This window comes from Neomonachus schauinslandi, chromosome 16 (genome assembly GCF_002201575.2).
Source record: "Neomonachus schauinslandi chromosome 16, ASM220157v2, whole genome shotgun sequence".
NCBI classification, from domain to species: Eukaryota; Metazoa; Chordata; class Mammalia; order Carnivora; family Phocidae; genus Neomonachus; species Neomonachus schauinslandi.
In genome coordinates, this window is record NC_058418.1 from 57,530,223 (window position 1) to 57,550,142 (window position 19,920).

The window sequence follows — 19,920 nt, forward strand, 5'->3', positions numbered from 1 at the left end:
GGTTCTTTGTTCTATGCATGTTCTCCGCCCCAGCACGTGGTAGGTTCTTTGCAGACACTGGTTAGGTGAATGAACAGTCATTTAGAGTAGGGGTCTTCTCCCCACGCTGCAGAAAACGGAGGCTTAGGGTGTGGGGAGGGGGCTAGAGGAAGCTCCATAGCTGAGTGGTGACCATGATCCCGCTCTCTACGGGAGAGGTCATGGGAAAGGAGAGGACACTGATGTAGAAGCTAGCCCCAACCACTGATCAATCTGTTTTTCTCTGAGATGGCAGACTCTGGGGGACCCGCATAAAGATGACAGAGTTCTGGGGGACCCCCTGAAGAGACGGCAGGGAGCTGGGGGACCCCCAGAGGAGATAACAGGCACGGGGGGGCCTCTTTGGGGCTGTGGCAGGCGGGGGGCCTCCGTGGGGCTGTAACAGGTACGGGGGGGCACCGGGGGGGGGGGGGAGGGGGGGGGGGGGGCACCATGGGGCTGTAGGCAGACGGTGGGGCCTTCAGTTGATTAAAGAACACACAGGGCTCCATCCCTCACTCTCTGCCCAAGTCCTCCTAGGTTCCCATGTTCAGTCCCTGTCTTGCGGCAGTCCTGTGGATTAGGTCCCATTGTCACCATTTTATGGATGTGGAAACTGAGGGTAAGTAACTCGTCCAGACTCATGGTTGATGGTGGAGATAGACTTGCAGCCAAGTGGCCTCGTGGGAGTCCTGCCCCTTGGAACAGGCAGCCCGCGTAGACACCACCTGCTCCAGGTCCTCTGGCACAGAGCTTGGGAAACTGAGGCCTGTGGAGGTCTCACGGGGGCTTAGTGACTGCCTTGGGGGGGTTGGAACCCCTGTATCCTGCTGTGGGTGTGGGTGTGTGTCTGGGATGATGGCTCACAAGCCATGTTATGAGCCTTATCTTAGTGCGGCCCCCGGGCCCCCAGGCGGGGTGCTCCGCTGCGGTCCTGGTGTACCTTTGGCGTGTGTAGGACACCTTGACCCTGAGAAGTGACACAGGGCGGAGATTTCCCAGGAGAGGGAGGGCGGAGGCTGCTGTCTGAAGGCAAGATGGAAGCTTGACCGGCAGGTGGCTTTCCAGCAACAAGACCGTTGGTTCTCAAAGGACGTTCTGTAAATGAGAAAGTGATGGGGGTGTTGGAGCAAGACTCTCTTCAGAGTGCTTACAATTCTCTCCTGCCCAGCTTCCTCCCAGACCCCCCAAGTCCATGCTCTGGGCAGACTGAGTGTCCGTGACCAGTTCCCAAAGCTCTCCAGGTGCTTCTCATGGGAGAACATGTGTTCTCAACCCTGAGTGGCATCGGTCACCTGGAAGGTCACCCAGGTGCCAGCCCACCTGCAGGGGCTCTGCTCCCGTGGGGCTGGGGGCCTGGGAATCTGCATTTCAGCAAGTTCCCAGGTGGTGCGGATGCTGCCTAGGAGACCCACGGCAGAGTGGGGCAGTAGCCAGGACACACGGACAGCCCTCCAGTGGCCCCTCTGCTTGCTTGCTTCTCAGACTACCAAGGCCTCCTAATGAATTCTCCTTAAACACGGTGATTGCCATGTGCAGCCGGGGATGGAGGAATCTGGGTTGGGGACACGGGTGGTCCCTGCTCACTGAGGCCGGGCAGGAGATGGAGCTGAAATCTGGAAGCTGGTGGGGGGGGGGGGGAACACCCAGGTCTGGTCAGCCTGCATGTCGGAACCATTCCCGGGCCCTCACTCAGAACGAGTCCCCTCTGCCACCCTGTGGGAGCGGCTCTGTGCACGAGGGTGTGAGAACCTGCAGGCCCTGGGGGGACGTGTGTGGTTGGGGCTGGAGCCCGCACTCCTGGTTGCTGACTTCTCCCTTATCTTTCAGCAGGTAGTGGAGATAATTGTCCAGAACACGGGCCTGGGTTTCTGTCAGGCACACCTGGTTAGGGTCCTAGCTCAGCTGCATCCTCCATGATGGGAGTGTGGCCAAGTGACTCTGGGCACCCAGCGGGAGAAGCCCTTGGCGTGGTGTGGACACACTGTGTGCACTGGGCAGTGTAGGCTGTGCCGTTCCTGGTTGCGGGGGGAAGGAGCCCCCGCCCTGCTCTGGGAGGTCAGGGTGATGAGGCGAGCGGAGTCTGTCTCCCTGGGGAGTGTGGCTTGGAAGGAACGACATGGGGACCCCTGCCTGGGGTCCACAGACCCACCACTACTTCAGACTTGCCCTGGCCTTGCACCAACCAGCTGACCTCACGGAGTGTGGGCCTCCCCCTAGGATGGAGACCACGAGGAGTCAGAGGTTCCTGCCAGCTCTGGGGATAGCCAAGGAGGGGAGTCCCATCTCCCTGCTCTTCCTGCTGTGTGGCCTCGGAAAAGTGCCCTTGTCTCTCCGAACCCCCCTGGGCCCTTGTGGCATGACCCCACGTGGCACTCTATCATGAGTGCTCCACAGTGGACCGTGTCCTTCAGACACCGTGGTCGTGTCCTGACCGCCGGCTACCCAGCAGCGTTTTCCAGGTGCATCCACACCAAGAGGGCAATGGGTAGGGGAAAGTCTTCGTGACGACCAAGATCCCTGACTTGAAAGAACAGTCCTTATTCTGAGATGGGGGTTTTGTTTCCTTCTGTGAAAAAGCACATGCCCCGCATTCATAACTGCCAAGACTTGGAAGCAGCACAGCTGCCCTTCCCCGGGGGGTGGATGACCACACAACGCAGCCACAGCAGAGCTGGACGCCTCCGGTGATGGGTGCCCTGTGCATGAGTCCAGGCTGGAGGGGCTCACCGTGCACCATCCCAGCTCTGGGACACCGGACAGGGCAACGCTCTGGGGACAGGGCAGGGGTCCGTGGCTGCCCGGGGTTTGGGGGAGGGAGGAGCAGGCAGAACACAGGACTTGTAGGGCGGCGGCAGACTCTGTAGGGTGCGTGCACGTCTGTCCAGACCCACAGAATGCCCAGCCCCGAGCGTGACCCCTGCTGTAAACTATGGACTTCCGTTAGCGTGTCGATATTGGCCCACTGACTGGAACAAATGTGTTGCATTAATGCAAGGTACCAAAATGGTGTGCGGGGGGGCATTCAGGAGGTCTGTGTGCTTCCCAGTCTTTCTGTAAACCTGAAACTGCTATTAAAAAAAAGAAAGAAAGAAAGAAAAACCTCTTCCCGTGATGGACGGATGTGGGGAGGAGAAGGGGCACCGTGGACACCTGCCGTGGACCCACACGCTGAGGACGGGGGGATGCTGGTCTCGGGCCTAGTCCCCTGGCCTTCGTGCCTCCAGCACACTCAGGTGTGCCCCCCTCCACGGTCCACCCCCACCTGGGTGGCTCCTCGTGCCTGCCCCCTGCACCTGAGAGGCTTTCCTGCACTGCCCACACCTGAGTCCCGTCTCTGCTGGGTGGAAGGGGGATGAACGTGGAGGCCGTGCTTGCTGTTCTCTGCTGGGGTCTGCTTTTGCTCTGCGCCCTCCAGACCCCAGGGTGCTTCCTGGCTCGCGTCCCACTCTCCCGGCCAGAATGACTCTTCCCTGTTGGCGCTGCCTGTGACCTCCGGGATCCGTTTCCTGCCCCCAGTCTGCACCTGTCTAACACCTCCACCCCACAGAGACCGCTGCCCTGAGGCTGGGCCCCCTCTCTCCGGCTCCCCCCGCCCCAGCCTGCTCAGGCCCCGGGCCGAGCACTCAGCAGGCCGGCGTCCTCTGCGGGGAGCGGGGCCCCGCGTCGGCACCCCCACAAGATCTGAATCCTACCCGAGCCTTGGCTTCCACGCTGCCACAGCAGAGCGGTGAGGACATGATGAGTGCTGAAGAGCCCTCTGGCCAGTGTTCCTCCCCTCCCCCCACAAAACGTGTCACCTTCATCAAGATAACGTGTGCCCAGAGTTGAAGGTGTCCACCGGGGCCCCAAACAAACACCCGAGGGCCCCGCCCGCCCTACCTGGCCAGAACTTGGAGCCGCCAACTCTGTGCACTTATTGTTCACGCTCTTGCCGTCATGTGTGGGCTTGCTCCTGTGCTCCGTGAAGAATTTTCAGTCGTAACTGCAAGGAGGACACGTTCGGGGGCGCCCGCCACGGCCGATTCCCCGCGCCCCTCTCCGCGTCCTCCCGCACAGCTGAACCTCCTGATTGCCGCCTCTTTTCAACTGGGTGGTTTTTAAATCCCTCGAGCTTTCCCCACCTTCCCAAGGCTCCGTGAGAAACCTCTCCGTGCGGCTTTTCACGTGAACACACCGGCCAGATTCCCCACCCGTATATCCGTACGTACACACACATTCTGTGGAATACACGTTTTCTAGATTTCCCTCCCTTGTCTCCGGGAGTCCCCTGTCTGTCCCCTGCTCCCCCTCTGCTTCCTGGACCTCCTCTGCTCCTCTCCTGGGTGTGGAATCTCCCCACCTCTTGTGTTTTCATGGTTTACTCCCGCACTTTGCTGCCATATGTCCTGCAGTAGCTTTGTAAGGAAGAGTGCCTGGAAGGTCGTTTCGGTGGTTTGCTGGATACATTGGTCTCGTACAGAGTTCTAGGCTGACATGGTCCAGAACTTGGGGGCGGGGGGTGGCTGTCCCTCATGGCTCGGCTTCACTGCTGCAGAGGACGCCCATACCGTTCTGATTCTCCGTCATTCAAGTGCAGTCGCCTCTGGTCCCCCTAAGTGTTTGGGATCTTTGCTCTTGACGGGGGGGGGGGGGGGGTTCTGAAACGCCGCTATGCCGGGTGTTGGTGGGAGTCCTTCCCCTTCATTGTGCTGGAGTCCGTGAGCCCCTCTGGCCTGGACCCTTCGGTGCTGGGACGCTTTCCTAACATACGCCTTTGGTAATTTTCCGGAACTCCTGCCGTACAGACTTGGGGCCCCTGGCTGACTCATGCTCGACTCTGATTTTCTTCTCACTGTTTCTCACTACTTTGCCCACCTCTTCTTTTTGTTCCAGTTTCTGATTTTCTTGAATTTATCTTCCAACTCACTTACCAAAATTCATATTTTAGCCATCATGCTTTTAATTTCCAGGAGCTCGTTCTTTGTCTCTGACTTCCCACCCCCCCCTTTTTTTTTGTTGCATTTTATTTGCACTTTGTGGACACAGGATCTTCTCTCTACGGATTTAATTTCTGGGCTCCTGATGTCTTCCATACTCTGCATTTTTTGTGATTCTCCCCAATGCCTCCCCTCCCCCCTACACTTTTTGTATGTTTGGGTCTTTCTTCCTATTGGAGGCTTTCTCCGAATGTCTGATGACCCTTGGTTGTTTTTTTTTTTTTTTTTTGAGCGTGAGCACAAGCGGTGGGAGGGGCAGAGGGAGAGAGACTAGAAGACTCTGGGGCTCCCACAACCCCAAGATGCTGACCTGAGCCGAAGTCAGACCCTTAGCCAACGGAGCCACGCAGGTGCCCCTTGGCTGTTGGTTTATTAAAGTAAGATACCAAACAGCTGACTGGGCCGATTCAGCCCCTTCAGAGGAACTCCCCGCTCCTCCCGGCTGTGGTGATTCCAGCTGCCCTGCCCTGGATTGTCCGGGAACTCGGGCGGGGTCCCTGTCCAGAACAGGGACTTCCTCCTAGAGTCAGGGTCTGGCTCCTCTCTGCCGGGGGTCCCCCAGATGTGATCTCCTGGTTCCGCTTCTCCAGGAACTTCTCTTTCTGTGTCCTCTGTATGTGTTCTCAGCACCCTGATTTTTATATTGGTTTTCTGGATATCGCAGACTGGGGGGCTCAACCCATCGCCGTGTGCTGGGTCCCAGTCAGAAGGCTGGTGGTCCCAGATCAAGGTGCCGGCAGGTTGGGTGGCCCCCCCTCACCGCCTCTTCATGTGGATGTTTCCCTGTGCACACACCCCTGCTTTCACCCCCCACTTCTTACAGGGTTAGGGCCCACACTAACAGCCTCCTATTTCTTATTGTGGTCAAAGATCACATGGACTTTACCATCTTCGCCATTTTCCCGTAAAATCCCCTGCTCCCGTTGACTACTACGCTCTAGGCCCTGGCACCCACCATCCTACTCTCTGCCTTGGATTTTCACTTCTTTAAGTATCTCCTATAAGTGGAATTGTGCAATAATTGTGTCTTTCCTTAGTGTGGCGTCCCGAGTGTTCACCCGTGTCCTGGCATGAGTCTGGATTCCCTCCTTTTAAGGCTGAGTAACGTTCCATTGTGTGCATAGAACACGTTTTCTTTATCCGCGTATCGGTCCTTGGGTCCTTGGCTTGCTTGCACTTCCTGACTGCTGCAGACGTGGCGTGCGGAGGCCTCGGAGACCCTGCTGTGTGTCCTCCGGGGGGGGGGGGGCTGGTGCACGGAAGCGGCCCACGGGTTCCTACGGTCGTTCTGGGTTTATTTTCCGGAGGAGCCCCGTGCTGTCACCCAACAGCTGCAATATTTTGTGTGCCCACCGATGGTGCAGAGGGGTTCCGTTTTCTCCACGCTCTTACCGACGCCGTTTCTCGTGTTTTTGACAGTGACCGTCCTGGTGGGTGTGAGGTGGGGTCTCGCTATGGGTTTGACGTGGGTTTCCCTGATGGCGAGCGATGCTGAGAATCTTCCTGTGTGCCTGTTTATTAGTTTACCTCAATCCTGTCTGCAAAGGCCATGTCGCCAAATACGGTTAGTTCTAAGGTACTGGGGGGCAGGACTGCGACATGGGGGATGAATTCTGTCCCCCCCCACCAGCCGTAACTCTTCGGAGCCCCGCTAAAACAGATTTTTAAAAATGATACTTCCTGGTGTTGGTGATGAGGGGGGAGATGGTCACTCTTTTGGGGTCTTTTCCAAGGGCAGTGTGTCAAAAACCTTAAAACTTCCTTTTGAATGAGCAAATTCATTCCAGGAGTTTATCCTGAGGCTATAACCTGCATATGAAGATAAGCTATCAAAAGTGAGGAATGGGGCGCCTGGATGGCTCAGATGGTTAAGCGTCTGCCTTCGGCTCAGGTCATGATCCTGGGGTCCTGGATCGAGTCCCACATCAGGCTCCCTGCTGGGTGGGGAGCCTGCTTCTCCCTCTGCCTCTGCCTCTCTCTCTCTCTCTCTGACTCTCATGAATAAATAAATAAAACATTTAAAAAAAAAAAAAGTGAGGCATGACCTCGATGTTCCACAGAAGATGGGCTTGTTGCTTCTGTGTTGTGGAACATTCATGTGTTGGGCTAGCCGCAACCATCACTAATGATGGAGACACGGTGGAAAGCGGTCCAGGGTACATTGGGGAAGAAGGTTCTAGAACCTAGTGTGCCCACATGTGCAGTGATGCTGGCGCCCTGGCTCTGCGGCCCATGGGCTGGGTGCCCTTGGACTAGGCTCTTCACCTCCTGGTCCCCCTCTGCCACATCCCTCACCCCAGGGATGCCCCGACCAGAAGAATCAGCTGGGGGCGGTGGCAGGTGCACGCCACCTGCTCTGCTCTGACCGTGCTGATTCGATAGGTCAGAGTTCATGCCTGGAACTCTGGTTTTCTCAAAAAAAAAAAAAAAAAAAATCACAGCAGGTGGCCTTCGTGTTACGGGGCATGTGGGAAGCACCTGTTTTAGAGTCCTGCCTGGCTTGGGGGTTCTGGGCTTGGCCCTGTGTGTGCAAACATGGGTGCAGCTTGACTGCTGGGTGTGTCCTCCTGCTGCTCAATGGCCCCTCTGCCCACCCAGCCTGGCCAGGGTGCAGGGATGCGGGCGTCTCTGCGTTCCCATCCCCCTGGCATGAAGGTGGGGGTGCAGGGACGGAGGGGCCTCTGTGCATCCCCCAGTCATGAAGGTGGGGGTGCAGGGATGAGGGGCTTCTGTGCATCCCCCTGGCATGAAGGCCAGGTTGCAGGGTGTTCTGTCCATCTGAGGACAAAGGAGCCTGGAGCTTTGTTGTTTTTTTTTTTTTTTAAGATTTTATTTATTTATTTGATAGAGTGAGAGAGCACAAGCAGGGGGAACAGTAGAGGGAGAGGGAGAAGCAGGCTCCTCGCCAAGCAGGGAGCTCGATGCGGGGCTCGATCCCAGGACCCTGGGACCATGACCTGAGCCGAAGGCGGACGCTTAACCATCTGAGCCACCCAGGCGCCCCTGAGCCTGGAGCTTTGTAAATACCGGCTGTTACTCTCAGGGAGACACCAGTTCAGCATGGGGCTCTCACGGCCAGTCTGACATGTCCTGGGGCACACAGACACCCGGAGGACAGACAGGGGGTTCTGGGGTGTCCTAGGGAGTGTTTGGGCCCAAGGGACATGTGGGCTCACTAGAAGGAGTGAGGAGTGTCCGGGGAGCCGGCACTGGAGAAGCTCCCACCTCCGTGTCTTGCTCTGAGGAAGAACACCCAGGCTGCTTCTCCGTTTCCTCCTCTGGCAGGAAGCAGTCACGCGGGCTTCCTCACTTCCTGGCTGACGTCCCAGAGGGAGAAGGTGGTTGGCCACAGTCTGGGGTCCAATCACCTGTGATGGGAGGGGAAGGGCTGCCCCTGGTGCCCCCAGGAGGGAATGGCCCTGTAGGAGGCAGGCCCGTTCAGGTGTGCGGGAGGCTTCTGGAGGGGAGAGCACAGCCTGGGCTGTGGTGTTGAATCGCGTGGGCCACACCAGATGTTGAACCTCCGTGGGGTCCGTCTCCCCGGGGAGCTTGTTAGGAATGCAGCTCAGGCTGCACCACCTGAGTCAGAAGGTCGGGGGGGGTTTGGCGTGCCCCATGTGGGGGACGCCGATGCTGCTCAAGCGTGAGCCCCCCCTCACTGGCCTTGTCTGGTTTGCTCTTCCCTGTGTGTGAGTCTCGCTGGCTCTGGATGGCATTTCATGAGCGAGGTTCAGGGAAGTTGGCTCGCTCACCTGCGATCCCCTTAGATCTCCTGATTCCAAGTTCCAGGTGACGGGATGGAGGGGTTGGTCCATTATCTTTGTTGTGATGGGCAGGTGAGGGGGTGGCAGAATCCCTGGGAGGGTCACCTGCCTTCCTGAGCTTACCCGGAGGGAAGCAGGGATGCCCCGAGTGATCCTTCTGCATCTGGGTGTCTTGTGTGAGGGGCGGCCCGAGGTCAGGGTGAAAGTGCACACAGGAAGCTACCCTGCTCTGGGGGCCCTCCCAGCATGCTGCGGGACAGCACGTGCCAGGCCCGCTTGGCCTTCCCCTCGACCTGGGCATGCTGGCCTCTGCCTTTTCACACACGGGCTGTTTGGGGTGTCAAATGAAACAACAAAACACTGGATTTAATGTTCTGCGAATAACCAGTTGGATTCAAACACCATTGGGAATCGGGGGGCTTGAATTGAACCCTTGTCCCACCAGCCCCAGCAAGGAAGGAGAGGTGAAGGACTGGCGCAGGGAGGAGGCTGGGAGGGAGGGCAGGGGGCAGAGGTTGGGAGCCTCCCTCTGGGAGAAGCCGCCTCCCCAAGGCCTGTCTGGGGTCCGTTCTCTTGGTTCCTGCCTGCCCTTTGCAGCAGGCAATGAAGACTGCACTCCCAGGCGGGTCCTAGAAGAGCTGGTCTGCCGTTCCCACGATGTCGGATCCAGTTTCTTACCGACGCCGGCCACAGCCTCACAGATGAGTTCCCACTGGGGGCAAACATGCACATACAAGCAAACTGCGGGCTCCGGCTGCTCCCAGCTCTTGATGTGCATGCGTGCTACTTATGGACCTAACAGGGGGCGTGGTTGTCACCCGGGCCGCCAGATGGGGACTCGGGCTGCCTGACCTGCAGTGCACCTGCTCCAGGGCTTAGGGAGAGGGGGAAGGGCGGTGAGCCCGGGGTTCAGGACCTGCCCTGGGAGGGCCTCTGTTCCCTCACCTGCAAAGGGAGGTGTTACCGGCTCCCTAAGGTTTGGGTGAGGAAGAGTTAGGGTGAGTGAGTGCTGATGACCTTTCCATGCTCTGCACGGCCGCCTTCCCCATCTTACAGACAAGGACGCTGAGGTTAAAGCAGACTTTCCCAAGGTCACAGATCCAGAGCGTGGGGTCGGGACTCGAACCCAGGTCTGCCCCACTCCCGACGCCTCCCCGAGGCCCTGCCTGTCACAGCCTCCGCCAGGCTATGCGTGAAGCTCCCGGGAGTGCCTTCACTGTTTACATTTTTTAAGTTAAATAGACATAAAATCTACCATCTTGACCATTTTGAAGTGTACAGTTTAGTGGTGTTAAGTGCGTTCGTATTGTGCGACCATCATACCATCCACCTTCAGAGCTTTGTCATCCTCTGCCCGACCTGGAGCTCCATCCCCATGGCACACCCGCTCCCCAGCCCTGTCCCTGGCCCCCTGTGCCCCCCATCTGCTTCCCGGCTCCATGGATCTGGCTCCTCCAGGGCCCTCGTGTGAGTGGAAACGTTCAGTGTTTGTGCTGTTGGGACGGGCTGATTTCACGGAGCGTTGTGTTCTCCAGGCCCATCCGTGCTGTAGCAGGTGTGAGAACGTCCTGAGTTTTAAGGCTGAGTGACACTCTGCTGCGTGCATGGACCCCATCTTGCATGTCAGTGACAGCCTCGGCCTCCTCTGAGGGGAAGGAGGGGGCAGGGGCTGAGCCTCCCTTCCCTCACGGGAGGTCCTGCACTTTGGGGGGTCTTCCATCACAAAACCCGGGGTGTCACCATGGAAGGTCCCAGCTGGTTGGCCAGATTCAGCAAATAAACCTATGGGAGACCCAGCTAAACTCAAATTTCAGATCATCACCGAAGGTACTTCTCGTATAAGTATGTCCCAGGCAGTTCATTCCCCCAAATTACTCATTGTTCCTGTGAGACTCAGCTTTAACTCAGCCTCCTGTGCTGTATCTGATAGCCCTGTCCCTAAGCCACAAGTAGAAGGGGCACCCTGGGTTTCCGGGAGAGAGTCCCTGCGATGGCAGTCCACCTCGCAGCCTGAACTGGGACAGGAGGGCTGCTGTGTGGGCAGCAGGTCTGCCTGCCTGAACGGGCCTGCTACCCCCAGGCCTCCGCACTCCCACTGCACCTGGTCCCGGGTTCCCACTCACAAGCCCGGTTGGTGCCAGCCACGGGGTCTCTGTCCCAGGCTGGGCATGCGGTTTGGTACAGAATCAGCCACAACCTTTGTCCCGCCCCCATGACTGCCCTTGCTTATAGCCAGGTTGACTCTGGGGAGTGGTGCAATGGACGCTGTGGGGCAGATGGGTGCCCCCCCAGGGGGAAGGTGCCCACTGCCTGACACAGGCAGCCTGACGCAGGAAGAGCTCGTGGTCGGGCAGGGGTGGGAGGAGGGGAGAGGGGGTGGGGAGCACCCCTGCTGCTCCACGTCTGCCCCTCCACTTGGGGCAGTGGGCTCAGGACTGCCTCCCCCCCGCAGGGCACACCCCCACCCAGCTTTGGGGTTGCCAAATGACTGAGCACTGTGCGGGGGTGCAAAAGCCCTCATCTCGGGGTGGGATGAATCCCACAGGGTGGCACTGAGGGGCACATGCGGCTGAGACCACCACTGGCTCGGCTCCGCCCCGCCCTCCCTCAGCGACACCTTCAGGAGGGCATTGGTCTCAGGCTCTGCTTCTAGGAAGCACCTGCCTGTGGGTCACTTTCAACGAATAGGCTGCTGTCTGCTGGAGTGTAGGGTTCCCAGGTCCTTTGTCCTGGTGCCTTGCCCCGGCCACCTCTCTCCCCACCGAGGCCAGGCGCCAGTCATGAGGAGAATAAGGTGTCAGGACACAAGGCCCTCCCCCTCTGGGGAGCTTGCAACCTGGTTGAGCAGGGAGACGTGTCCTGCAAAGCCGGGCATCCCCCAGAGTCTGCTGGGGAATGCTGGGTGTTGACCTGGATGCCACGGGTCCTGTGTGGGCATGCGGTCAGCTCCACGGGCCGGGGTACCCCGAGGCATTACTGAGGAGGGGGTGCCAGCTGGGTTGGATTGGGTGGGATTCGAATGGCAGGGGTGGGGATTGAGTAAGGGCAGGCTGCATGGACACGTCTCAGGCAAGCCCATGAGAGGTCAGGACTTGTTCTGACTTGGGGTTGTGGGTGACAGGGACAGGGGTGACACATCCCTGACTGAAGTCCTTGGGGGCCACACGGCAAGGCTTTGGATTCCACACTTGCTTTGCGTCTTACCTCTGGTGTGGGGCGAGCACGTGAGGGAGAGGGCCTGGGTGGGAGACAGTAGGGCGTAGTGGGGAGTGGGGCAAACTGGAGGGGCACCCCATCTCAAGGAGCGTGCTGCTGCCCTCCACTCCATTTTGCCATCTGAACACACAGATCTAGGGTTGCCAGATCCTATAATTCTTTAGGAGAAAGAAGAGCTGAACTTTTATGTGAAACATCTTGATTTTGAAATGCTGGCAATTCATTTTTTATAAAAACCCTGTGGGACGAATAAAACCTGTATATTGGTGAGTTTCTGGTTTACAGCCCCTGTGGCAGTGAGTTGGAAGAGCGGTGGGACAGATTCACCCCATTTTCCCTGAAAAGCCCTTCCAGGGCGGGGAGCCCCTCAGTGGAGTCCGGCTGAGGCCTGGCAATAAGTCTAGGAACACAGGATGGACTCCACACCGAGGGCCGTTTTCCTCTCCCAGTGAGTTAGGGCATGAGGGCTTTCAGACTCCTACAGACGAGGAGACTGAGGGTCAGAGAGGTTCCCATCACACAACAAGTCAGTAGAGCAAGGATATGAGCCTGGTTTTATTGATTTATTTTTCCTTTTTATTCTGTTGTGGGAAGATATTCTATATATTGTAGAATTTGCCGTTTTAACCACTCTTCACGCAGTTCACTGGCATGATAGTCACGGTGTCGTGCAACCATTACCTCTGTCTACCTTCAAAACTTGTCTGTCACCCCAAATAAACCGACCCCATTAGAGAACAACTCCCCGTTTCCCCCTCCCCCAGCCCCTGGCACCTGCCCTTCTCCTGTCTCTGAACTTGACTGTTGGAGGGGCCTCATGTCAGGGTTCTCACATGGTGTCCGTCCTCCTGAGACCGGCTTCTTTCACCCAGTTCTCCAGGCGCATCCATGTAGTGGGTGTCCGTTTTATGACTGAATAATATTCCATTGTATGAACGGTCCCCCTTTTGTTTATGCATTCGTCCATCGACGGACACCTGGGTTGTTTCCACCTGTTGGCTGTTCTGAATGATGCTGCTGTGAACATGGGTGTGCAAATATCTCTTTGAGTTTCTGCTTTTCATTCTTTCGGGGATGTCTGGTCTGCTGGTTGCAATGCCTTCATGTCCCCAAGTGCTTAAGATGTCCCCACTTACTGCTCTTCCAAACCCTTCTTGGATGCCTCCAGCAACTGGGAACTTACACCCGGGACAGCCTCCTCACACCCAGTTTGTAGCCCGGGTCTGTGTCCCCGCGGCTGGACTCCTGGGCCCCACGACTGTTGGGGCCCCCCCAGCAGCATGTGCCTCCTCCCCCTCCACGTGCAGGGGGAGCTCTCCAGTTCACTCCTGACTCTGCGTCAGACTCTGACACCTCCCTTTCCCCTCCCCAGCCTCTAAGAGAATGAGAGGCAACCGTGGGCAGCAGGGCGGAAGTGTCTTCACCAAAGACCATTGGGGATATAACCACGTTGTTCCGAGACAGAACCACGGAGGCTGGGTCCACTGTGTCCCGCCGCCCCCCACGCTCACCCCTCTCTCCTTTTGTCTCCGCAGGGACCTACCAGGGCCAGTGGGTTGGTGGCATGCGCCAAGGCTACGGTGTGAGGCAGAGCGTCCCCTACGGCATGGCAGCGGTCATCCGCTCGCCCCTGAGGACGTCCATCAACTCTCTGCGCAGCGAGCACTCCAACGGCGCCGCACTGCACCCCGACGCCTCCCCGGCGGTGGCTGGCAGCCCGGCCGTGTCCCGCGGGGGCTTTGTGCTCGTGGCCCACAGCGACTCCGACATCCTCAAGAGCAAGAAGAAGGGGCTGTTCCGGCGCTCGCTGCTGAGCGGGCTGAAGCTGCGCAAGTCCGAGTCCAAGAGCAGCCTGGCCAGCCAGCGCAGCAAGCAGAGCTCGTTCCGCAGCGAGGCCGGCATGAGCACGGTTAGCTCCACGGCCAGCGACATCCACTCCACCATCAGCCTGGGCGAGGGCGAGGCCGAGCTGGCGGTCATCGAGGACGACATCGACGCCACCGCCACCGAGACCTACGTGGGCGAGTGGAAGAGCGATAAGCGCGCGGGCTTCGGCGTCAGCCAGCGCTCAGACGGGCTCAAGTACGAGGGCGAGTGGGCCGGCAACCGGCGGCACGGCTACGGCTGTATGACCTTCCCTGACGGCACCAAGGAGGAGGGCAAGTACAAGCAGAACGTGCTCGTCAGCGGCAAGCGCAAGAACCTCATCCCACTGCGCGCCAGCAAGATCCGCGAGAAGGTGGACCGCGCGGTGGAGGCTGCCGAGCGGGCCGCCACCATTGCCAAGCAGAAGGCGGAGATCGCGGCCTCCAGGTAGGAGGCGCGGTGGGCGGGGCTGTGTGGCGGGGCCGGTCCTCAGGATGAGGCACGGGTGTTTCTCGAACTGTGCCCCGTGGAACCTGGGGGCTCCTCGGAGGTTCTTGGGGCGTGGGGGCTGGGCAGCGGTTGGTCTGACGGGGTTCTGGGCCCGACAGCCGTTCCTCCGACAGAGCAGAGTGCCCTTTGTTCCACGTGCTGGTGTTTCACATGGCGTAGCCGTGGGTAAAGAAGGTGCACCGTTCTGCCGGCGACACAAAGGTCTGATGTCGCCACGGCCGTGCTCCCGGTGCCGCGGGCATGTGGGGGAGGGAGGAAGCTGCCCTGGTTGTCCGTGGGCCCCAGGAGACAGCCCCAAGTGCGGGGACTGGCTGGGGCCCGGCAAGGGGCCCATAGGACACTTGTGCCGTGGGCCAACAGCTGGTGTGAGATGCAGCCCTTCCTGAGTTGGGGTTCACAGGGCTGCTGGGCACTGAGCAACAGGCCCCGGGTTGGCTGTTGGCGGGCACCATGTTGGCTTTCGCGGGGACTTTGGTGTTGGTGCAGGGCGCGGGCTCAGAGCTGGGAGAAGGGGCTCAGGGCCCGGTTGCCCGGAGCTGCAGGGGTAGATAGGCGGGCGTCCTGGGGACGGCTTTAGAAGCCACACTTACCCAGGCTGGAGGCGTCTGGGAGGACAGCCCCGGCGTCTTTCTGGATGATTCTGTGTTCCCAGCCAGGGTCAGGAAAGCTCCTGGCTCCTTTAAGTCTCAGGCTGCCCAGCCTTGTCACTAATTAAAGTTTTAGTTCGTTTGGCTCTGGTTTTCCGTGACCTTTGATCCACAGCAGAAGAACAAAAACCATAGCTGGGGTTTATTGGCAGAATATCCGTGGCTCCCAACGTCTGAGGTTTTAGAGGGAGAGGAAATCCATTCTGAGAAGCCCAGAGAAAGATGCAGCCGCTCCCTGAGGACCAAGGTCCCACAATGCGCTTCCCTGTCCTCCCCCAGACGCTTCTGGGCATGGAAACAAACAGGACCAGCGTTTTTGACGACTCCCCTGGGGGTTTAAAATGAAATTAGGTGTAATAGTTATTTTTTCTATCCTAAATGTGACATTGCTCGTATAGAACACGGAATGTAGGAGGAGGACGGCGTCATCGCCTCTGGTCAGCTACAGCGTCTGGACAGCCTGGCATTTGGGTGCATTTCCCACCGTCCCGTTGTGTGTGGTGTGGTTTGTTGACCTCCGTGGACGAGAGCCCATTCCAGGGCTGGGGGACCGCGTGGCCGAGGATCCGGTGTCCTCGCGGCAGCTCCCGTCTGCCTGCGGGTCCGTTCTCGGCCTCCAGGTCTCCTGCAGAAGTGACTTTAAAGTCCAGCGACCAGGAGAACATCCTTGGGACTGAAGACATGGGACACAGGGCAGTTTTTTGACAAATCCCACGGAAACGGGGGCTCGAGGTCGTGTTGTGGGCAGAGCTCAGAGTCCGCACACCTGACGAGCTCCACTTAGGGCTCTGAACCAGGAGTGACAGCCCTGGCCCGCGGTGAAGGTCCAAGGACTCAGTTGACAACAGCGCCGAGTATTGGGGCTAGCTTAGGGGGGCTGCTGACCCTGGTCCTGCTCAGGCCTATTGCTACTGAGCAGTCCGGGGAAGGTGCTTCCCCTCTCTGGGCTGGGTTCCCTGTGGAAGGACAGGATGGACCACTGAACGGTGCCCTCCATCTGTGTGGGGCCCGGTGCAGGCCATTGTCACCCTCCCAGCCCCTCCCACCCTGAGGCCTTTTGGGGGAGTGGATGTGCCTGAGTGAGACTCTGAGCTGCATGGGCCTCTTGGTGCCCAGGATCACCCATCGGGGGCAGGGGTGACAGCATCCTCTGTCCCTGCAAATAGGGACAAGGATGAGCCTCCCTTCCAGGCTGTGGGATGGGGCCATGCTTCCTGCATTTTCTCAATGGGCTTAGATTGGGGAAAAAAGAGGGCATGGGCCTCTGTCTTCGATAGCAAAGCCCACAGATGAGAGCTGGGTCCGTGTCCCAGACGCCCTGAGGGCCACCCCCCCAACTGGAGTGTGAAGTGGCCTCGGTGGCTGCCGGTGGCTAGCCCCAGGTGGACTCTGGTCATTGTCACAGCCACGAGACGCCCAGGCCATGCGGGCGGTAGCAGAGAGGGGCCCCACTCCCTCCTCGGGTCCTGGCTGGGCACAGGTTACCGAGGCAAGGCCACGAGAGACCATGTGGCGTCTCCTCCCCCGGGGGGCAGCTCTATGGGGACAGCTGCCCGGCGGATGGGGACACGGCCTTTCCTGCAAAACATGGGTGGGGGGGCACACAGAGCTTAAGTTCTGAGAGGGGTTCCTGTATGTGGGCCCACAGCTGAAGGGGTGGCGGTGTCGGGGGAGTGCCCACAGCCCGGTCCCCAGTCCCCAGTCCCCAGTCCCCAGTCCCCAGTCTGTGCACGGGAATCGCTGGGGCTCTAAGGCACATGGAGCCCAGCCCCCCAGAGATGCTGGGTTCCTTGTCTGGGGTGCCGCCTGGGCTCAGAGCTCCTTAGGGCTTTCCAGGCCATCGGCCGGTGTCACCAACACCGGGGGTGGTAACATGCCGAAGGCGGGGCCCCACCCCAGAGCTGCTGGTTCGGGGGTCTGGGCACAGCCTGAGATCCTGCATTCCTCAGGAGCCACCAGCATACCCCCAGGGTGGAGGCGCTGCAGGAGACGGGAAACAGGTGGGGGAGGGCGTGCCTGGTGGGTCGGTCGGGTGGGGGGGGTGCGCGATCAGAGCAGAGGGCACTGCTGTCCTTCCCCTGTGCCTTTCTGTAGCGTTCTCTTCCCCCGTTGTGACTGACGGCCGCCCCCTGCCCTGTCACCGATGGGGGGACACCCCGGGTGCCCTTGAGGAGCCTGCTCCGAGCAGCGTGTATTCTGATGGACCTCAGTATAGTCGCCCCCCGTTGTCATTCGCTCCAGCCCTTCCGTGAAGCATCCTTAACGGGACATCAGAGGTGTCCCTCCGTGCTTGCTGCCTCTCCATCACGCCTCCCGGGGCCCATGGCAGACACGACTGGTCGATCAGCAACCCCCCAGCAGCATCTCGAGCGCCTGCTGGATGCCCAGGCCGAGCCGGTGCCCCCGCAGTGGGGCCTCGGGGATCCCGGTGGCTTTGGGCCGCTGTGAGGTCGCTGTCTGCCCCGTTCTTAGCGCGATCGTGGGCCGGGGGTGCCGCGTCCAGGCAGCCGGCCAGATCACCCGTGGGGATTACCTGCGGCACCTCTCCTCCTTCAAGGAAACAAAACCCTTCAGGACCTGGAACGCGCGCGCGTGTGTGTGTGTGTACGTGTACGTGTGTGTGTACGTGTGTGTGTGTGTGTGGCTTGGTTTTTAAAAACATTTTATTTCTTATTAAAATGATATATCCACGCAAAAATAGTAAAGTAATAGATTGGTGTATGGTCACCGAATCCCACCAAGACCAGTTCATCCCCTTAGAGGCAATTACAGTGACTCCCCCTTAACCTCGGGGGATCCGTTCCAAGATCCCCGGTGGATGCCTGAGCCGTGGACAGAACTGAGTCCCTTGTGCTGGGTTTTCCTAGACGTTGTACTTGTGAGGAAGCTTAGTTTATAGATTAGATACAGAAAGAGATTAACAATAATAATGGAACATCGACAACCACATACCATGATAGAAGTTACGCGAACGTGGTCCTTATTGTCCCCCTCCCCTCGGTGCCGGGGTGGGGACATGCCCCCGTGTGGAGATGGAGTGCGTGGAATGACTTGGGTGTGGGACAAAGCATGAGGCCACCTCTGACCTCTGACCACAGGTCAGGAGGGAGATCACCTGCCTCCAGACCTCGACTGACAGTGGGCAGCAGAAACCTCGGGCCAGGGGAGACTACTGTGCGTTTTTTAAGTGGGCTGCATGCCCGGCAGAGAGCCCGACACGGGGCTTGAACTCACGACCCTGAGATCAAGACCTGAGCTGAGGTCAGGAGTCAGATACTTAACCGACGGGGCCGCCCAGGCGCCCCTGACAACTGTACGTTCTTGTCAGGCTTGTCTCTGTGTCTCTGCAGACCTGGGTCTCACACCCTCATGGTTCCCTGCTGCAGTGATGAGACCGTGCAGTCCGTGGCCCACTTTTTTCCTCACTTAGGTCGGGATATCCAGACCCGTGTGTTTCTCTGTCGGCTGCACGATATTCCATGACGTGGATGCACCTTATGGGTCCAACCCTGACTCTCTGAATGAGTTTTGGATGCATCCGATCTCTCGGTCTTACGAACGAGACCGCAGATGCCTGACCCACTTCACTGCCGGCTTGCAGAGTTCTGCCCCGTAGCCTCCCGGAGCAGGCCTTGCTGGCTGAGGGATGCATGCGTTTAAAGTCTGGTGGATGCTGCCAGGTGGCCCGATTTACCATGGCAGGGGTGGGGTGGGGAGGGAGGGCTGCAGCCAGACGTGGGGCGGCCTCGACGGACTGCTCTGTCATCGTTTGTCCCTGTTGGAGTCTGACTAATGCCCCAGAGATGTCGTCCTCCTGATCGCTGGGCCCTGTGGGTACGTGACCTTCCGTGACAGAAGGGACTTTGCAGACGTGAAGGGTTTTAAGAGGAGGGGATCGTGCAGGACTGGGGGCAGTGTGATTATAAGCGTCCTAGAGGAGGTGCGCACAGGCTCAGAGTCAGAAGGCCTGACATTGGAGGCAGAGGTGGGTGATGCGGCCTCTTGAAGAAGGGAGGAAACTGAGCCCCCCACCCCCAGCCTCTAGAAGGAACCAGCCCCGCCCGCCCTATGACTCGGGCCGCTGAGATGCCGGCTTCTGCCCTCCAGAGACAAGCCGGTCAGTGCGTGCTGAAGCCCATTGTGTGTGCAGTGATTTGCCACAGCCCCTTGGGAAGGGCCTGCACTGCCTGTGCTGGCCAGGGGCGGGGACGTCACCCCCCCCCCCCGTTCCCCTCTCTAGAAGGGGCAAGCCCGTCCCCTTCCCCCGCTGCCAGGCGGTCAGCTCTTCCAAGCCCTGCAGAGCTGGGCTCTCTGTGCAGGGTATGTGAGCTTCCTGCCTCCGGGGGAGGGCCGGCCACCTGCTAAGGACAGGCCTTGTGGTGGGCGAGAGCCATCTGTTCTGGCTCTGGCCTCCCGACATGAAAACCGAAGGAGATGCTGGGGAGTGGGTGCTAGATCCTGGGAAGGGGCCGGGGCTGGCCGAGGGCTCGCCTGGGGGCGAGAGGCTCCTGCTTCCCAGGCTGCATGCACCCCCAAACTTTCGGTCCTGCCCCAGAAGTCCAGGGGCTCCTGAGCGTGGGCCTGTGTCCCGTGTCCTCTGGTGCCTGGCGGGGGCCAGCTCCTGCCCACACCGCCACCACGCCACGCCCTGTGGTGCCTCACCCTCACACGGGGGTCAGGGGATGCGGGCTGTCGGATGCGATTAGGCTCGTGGCCTGTTTTGCTCCGCTGTGTACCACTCATCAGACAGAAGGCACAGAGCCTGTGACTCAGCCCCAGGCAGCGTTCCCACCTGGCACTCAGACAGGCACCTTGGATGACGTGGGAGACAGGAAGCTGGCCCCACACTGGCCACATGCAGGAGAGCCCTGCACCAGGGGTCCCGGGGCCCAGAGCAGGGCTGGGGGCCGTTTCGCCCGT

General features: G+C 59.3%; 1 protein-coding gene across 1 annotated transcript in view; it reads left to right on the top strand.

Moving 5' to 3' along the window:
* The window catches only part of JPH3 (junctophilin 3), a 31,743-nt gene extending 17,449 nt beyond the window's left edge, over positions 1–14,294 (top strand). Inside the window, exon 2 of the mRNA XM_044911269.1 lies at positions 13,513–14,294. Coding sequence (XP_044767204.1) covers positions 13,513–14,294 — 782 coding nt within the window. The remainder of the gene's footprint in view (positions 1–13,512) is intronic.
* The last annotated feature ends 5,626 nt before the right edge of the window (positions 14,295–19,920 follow it).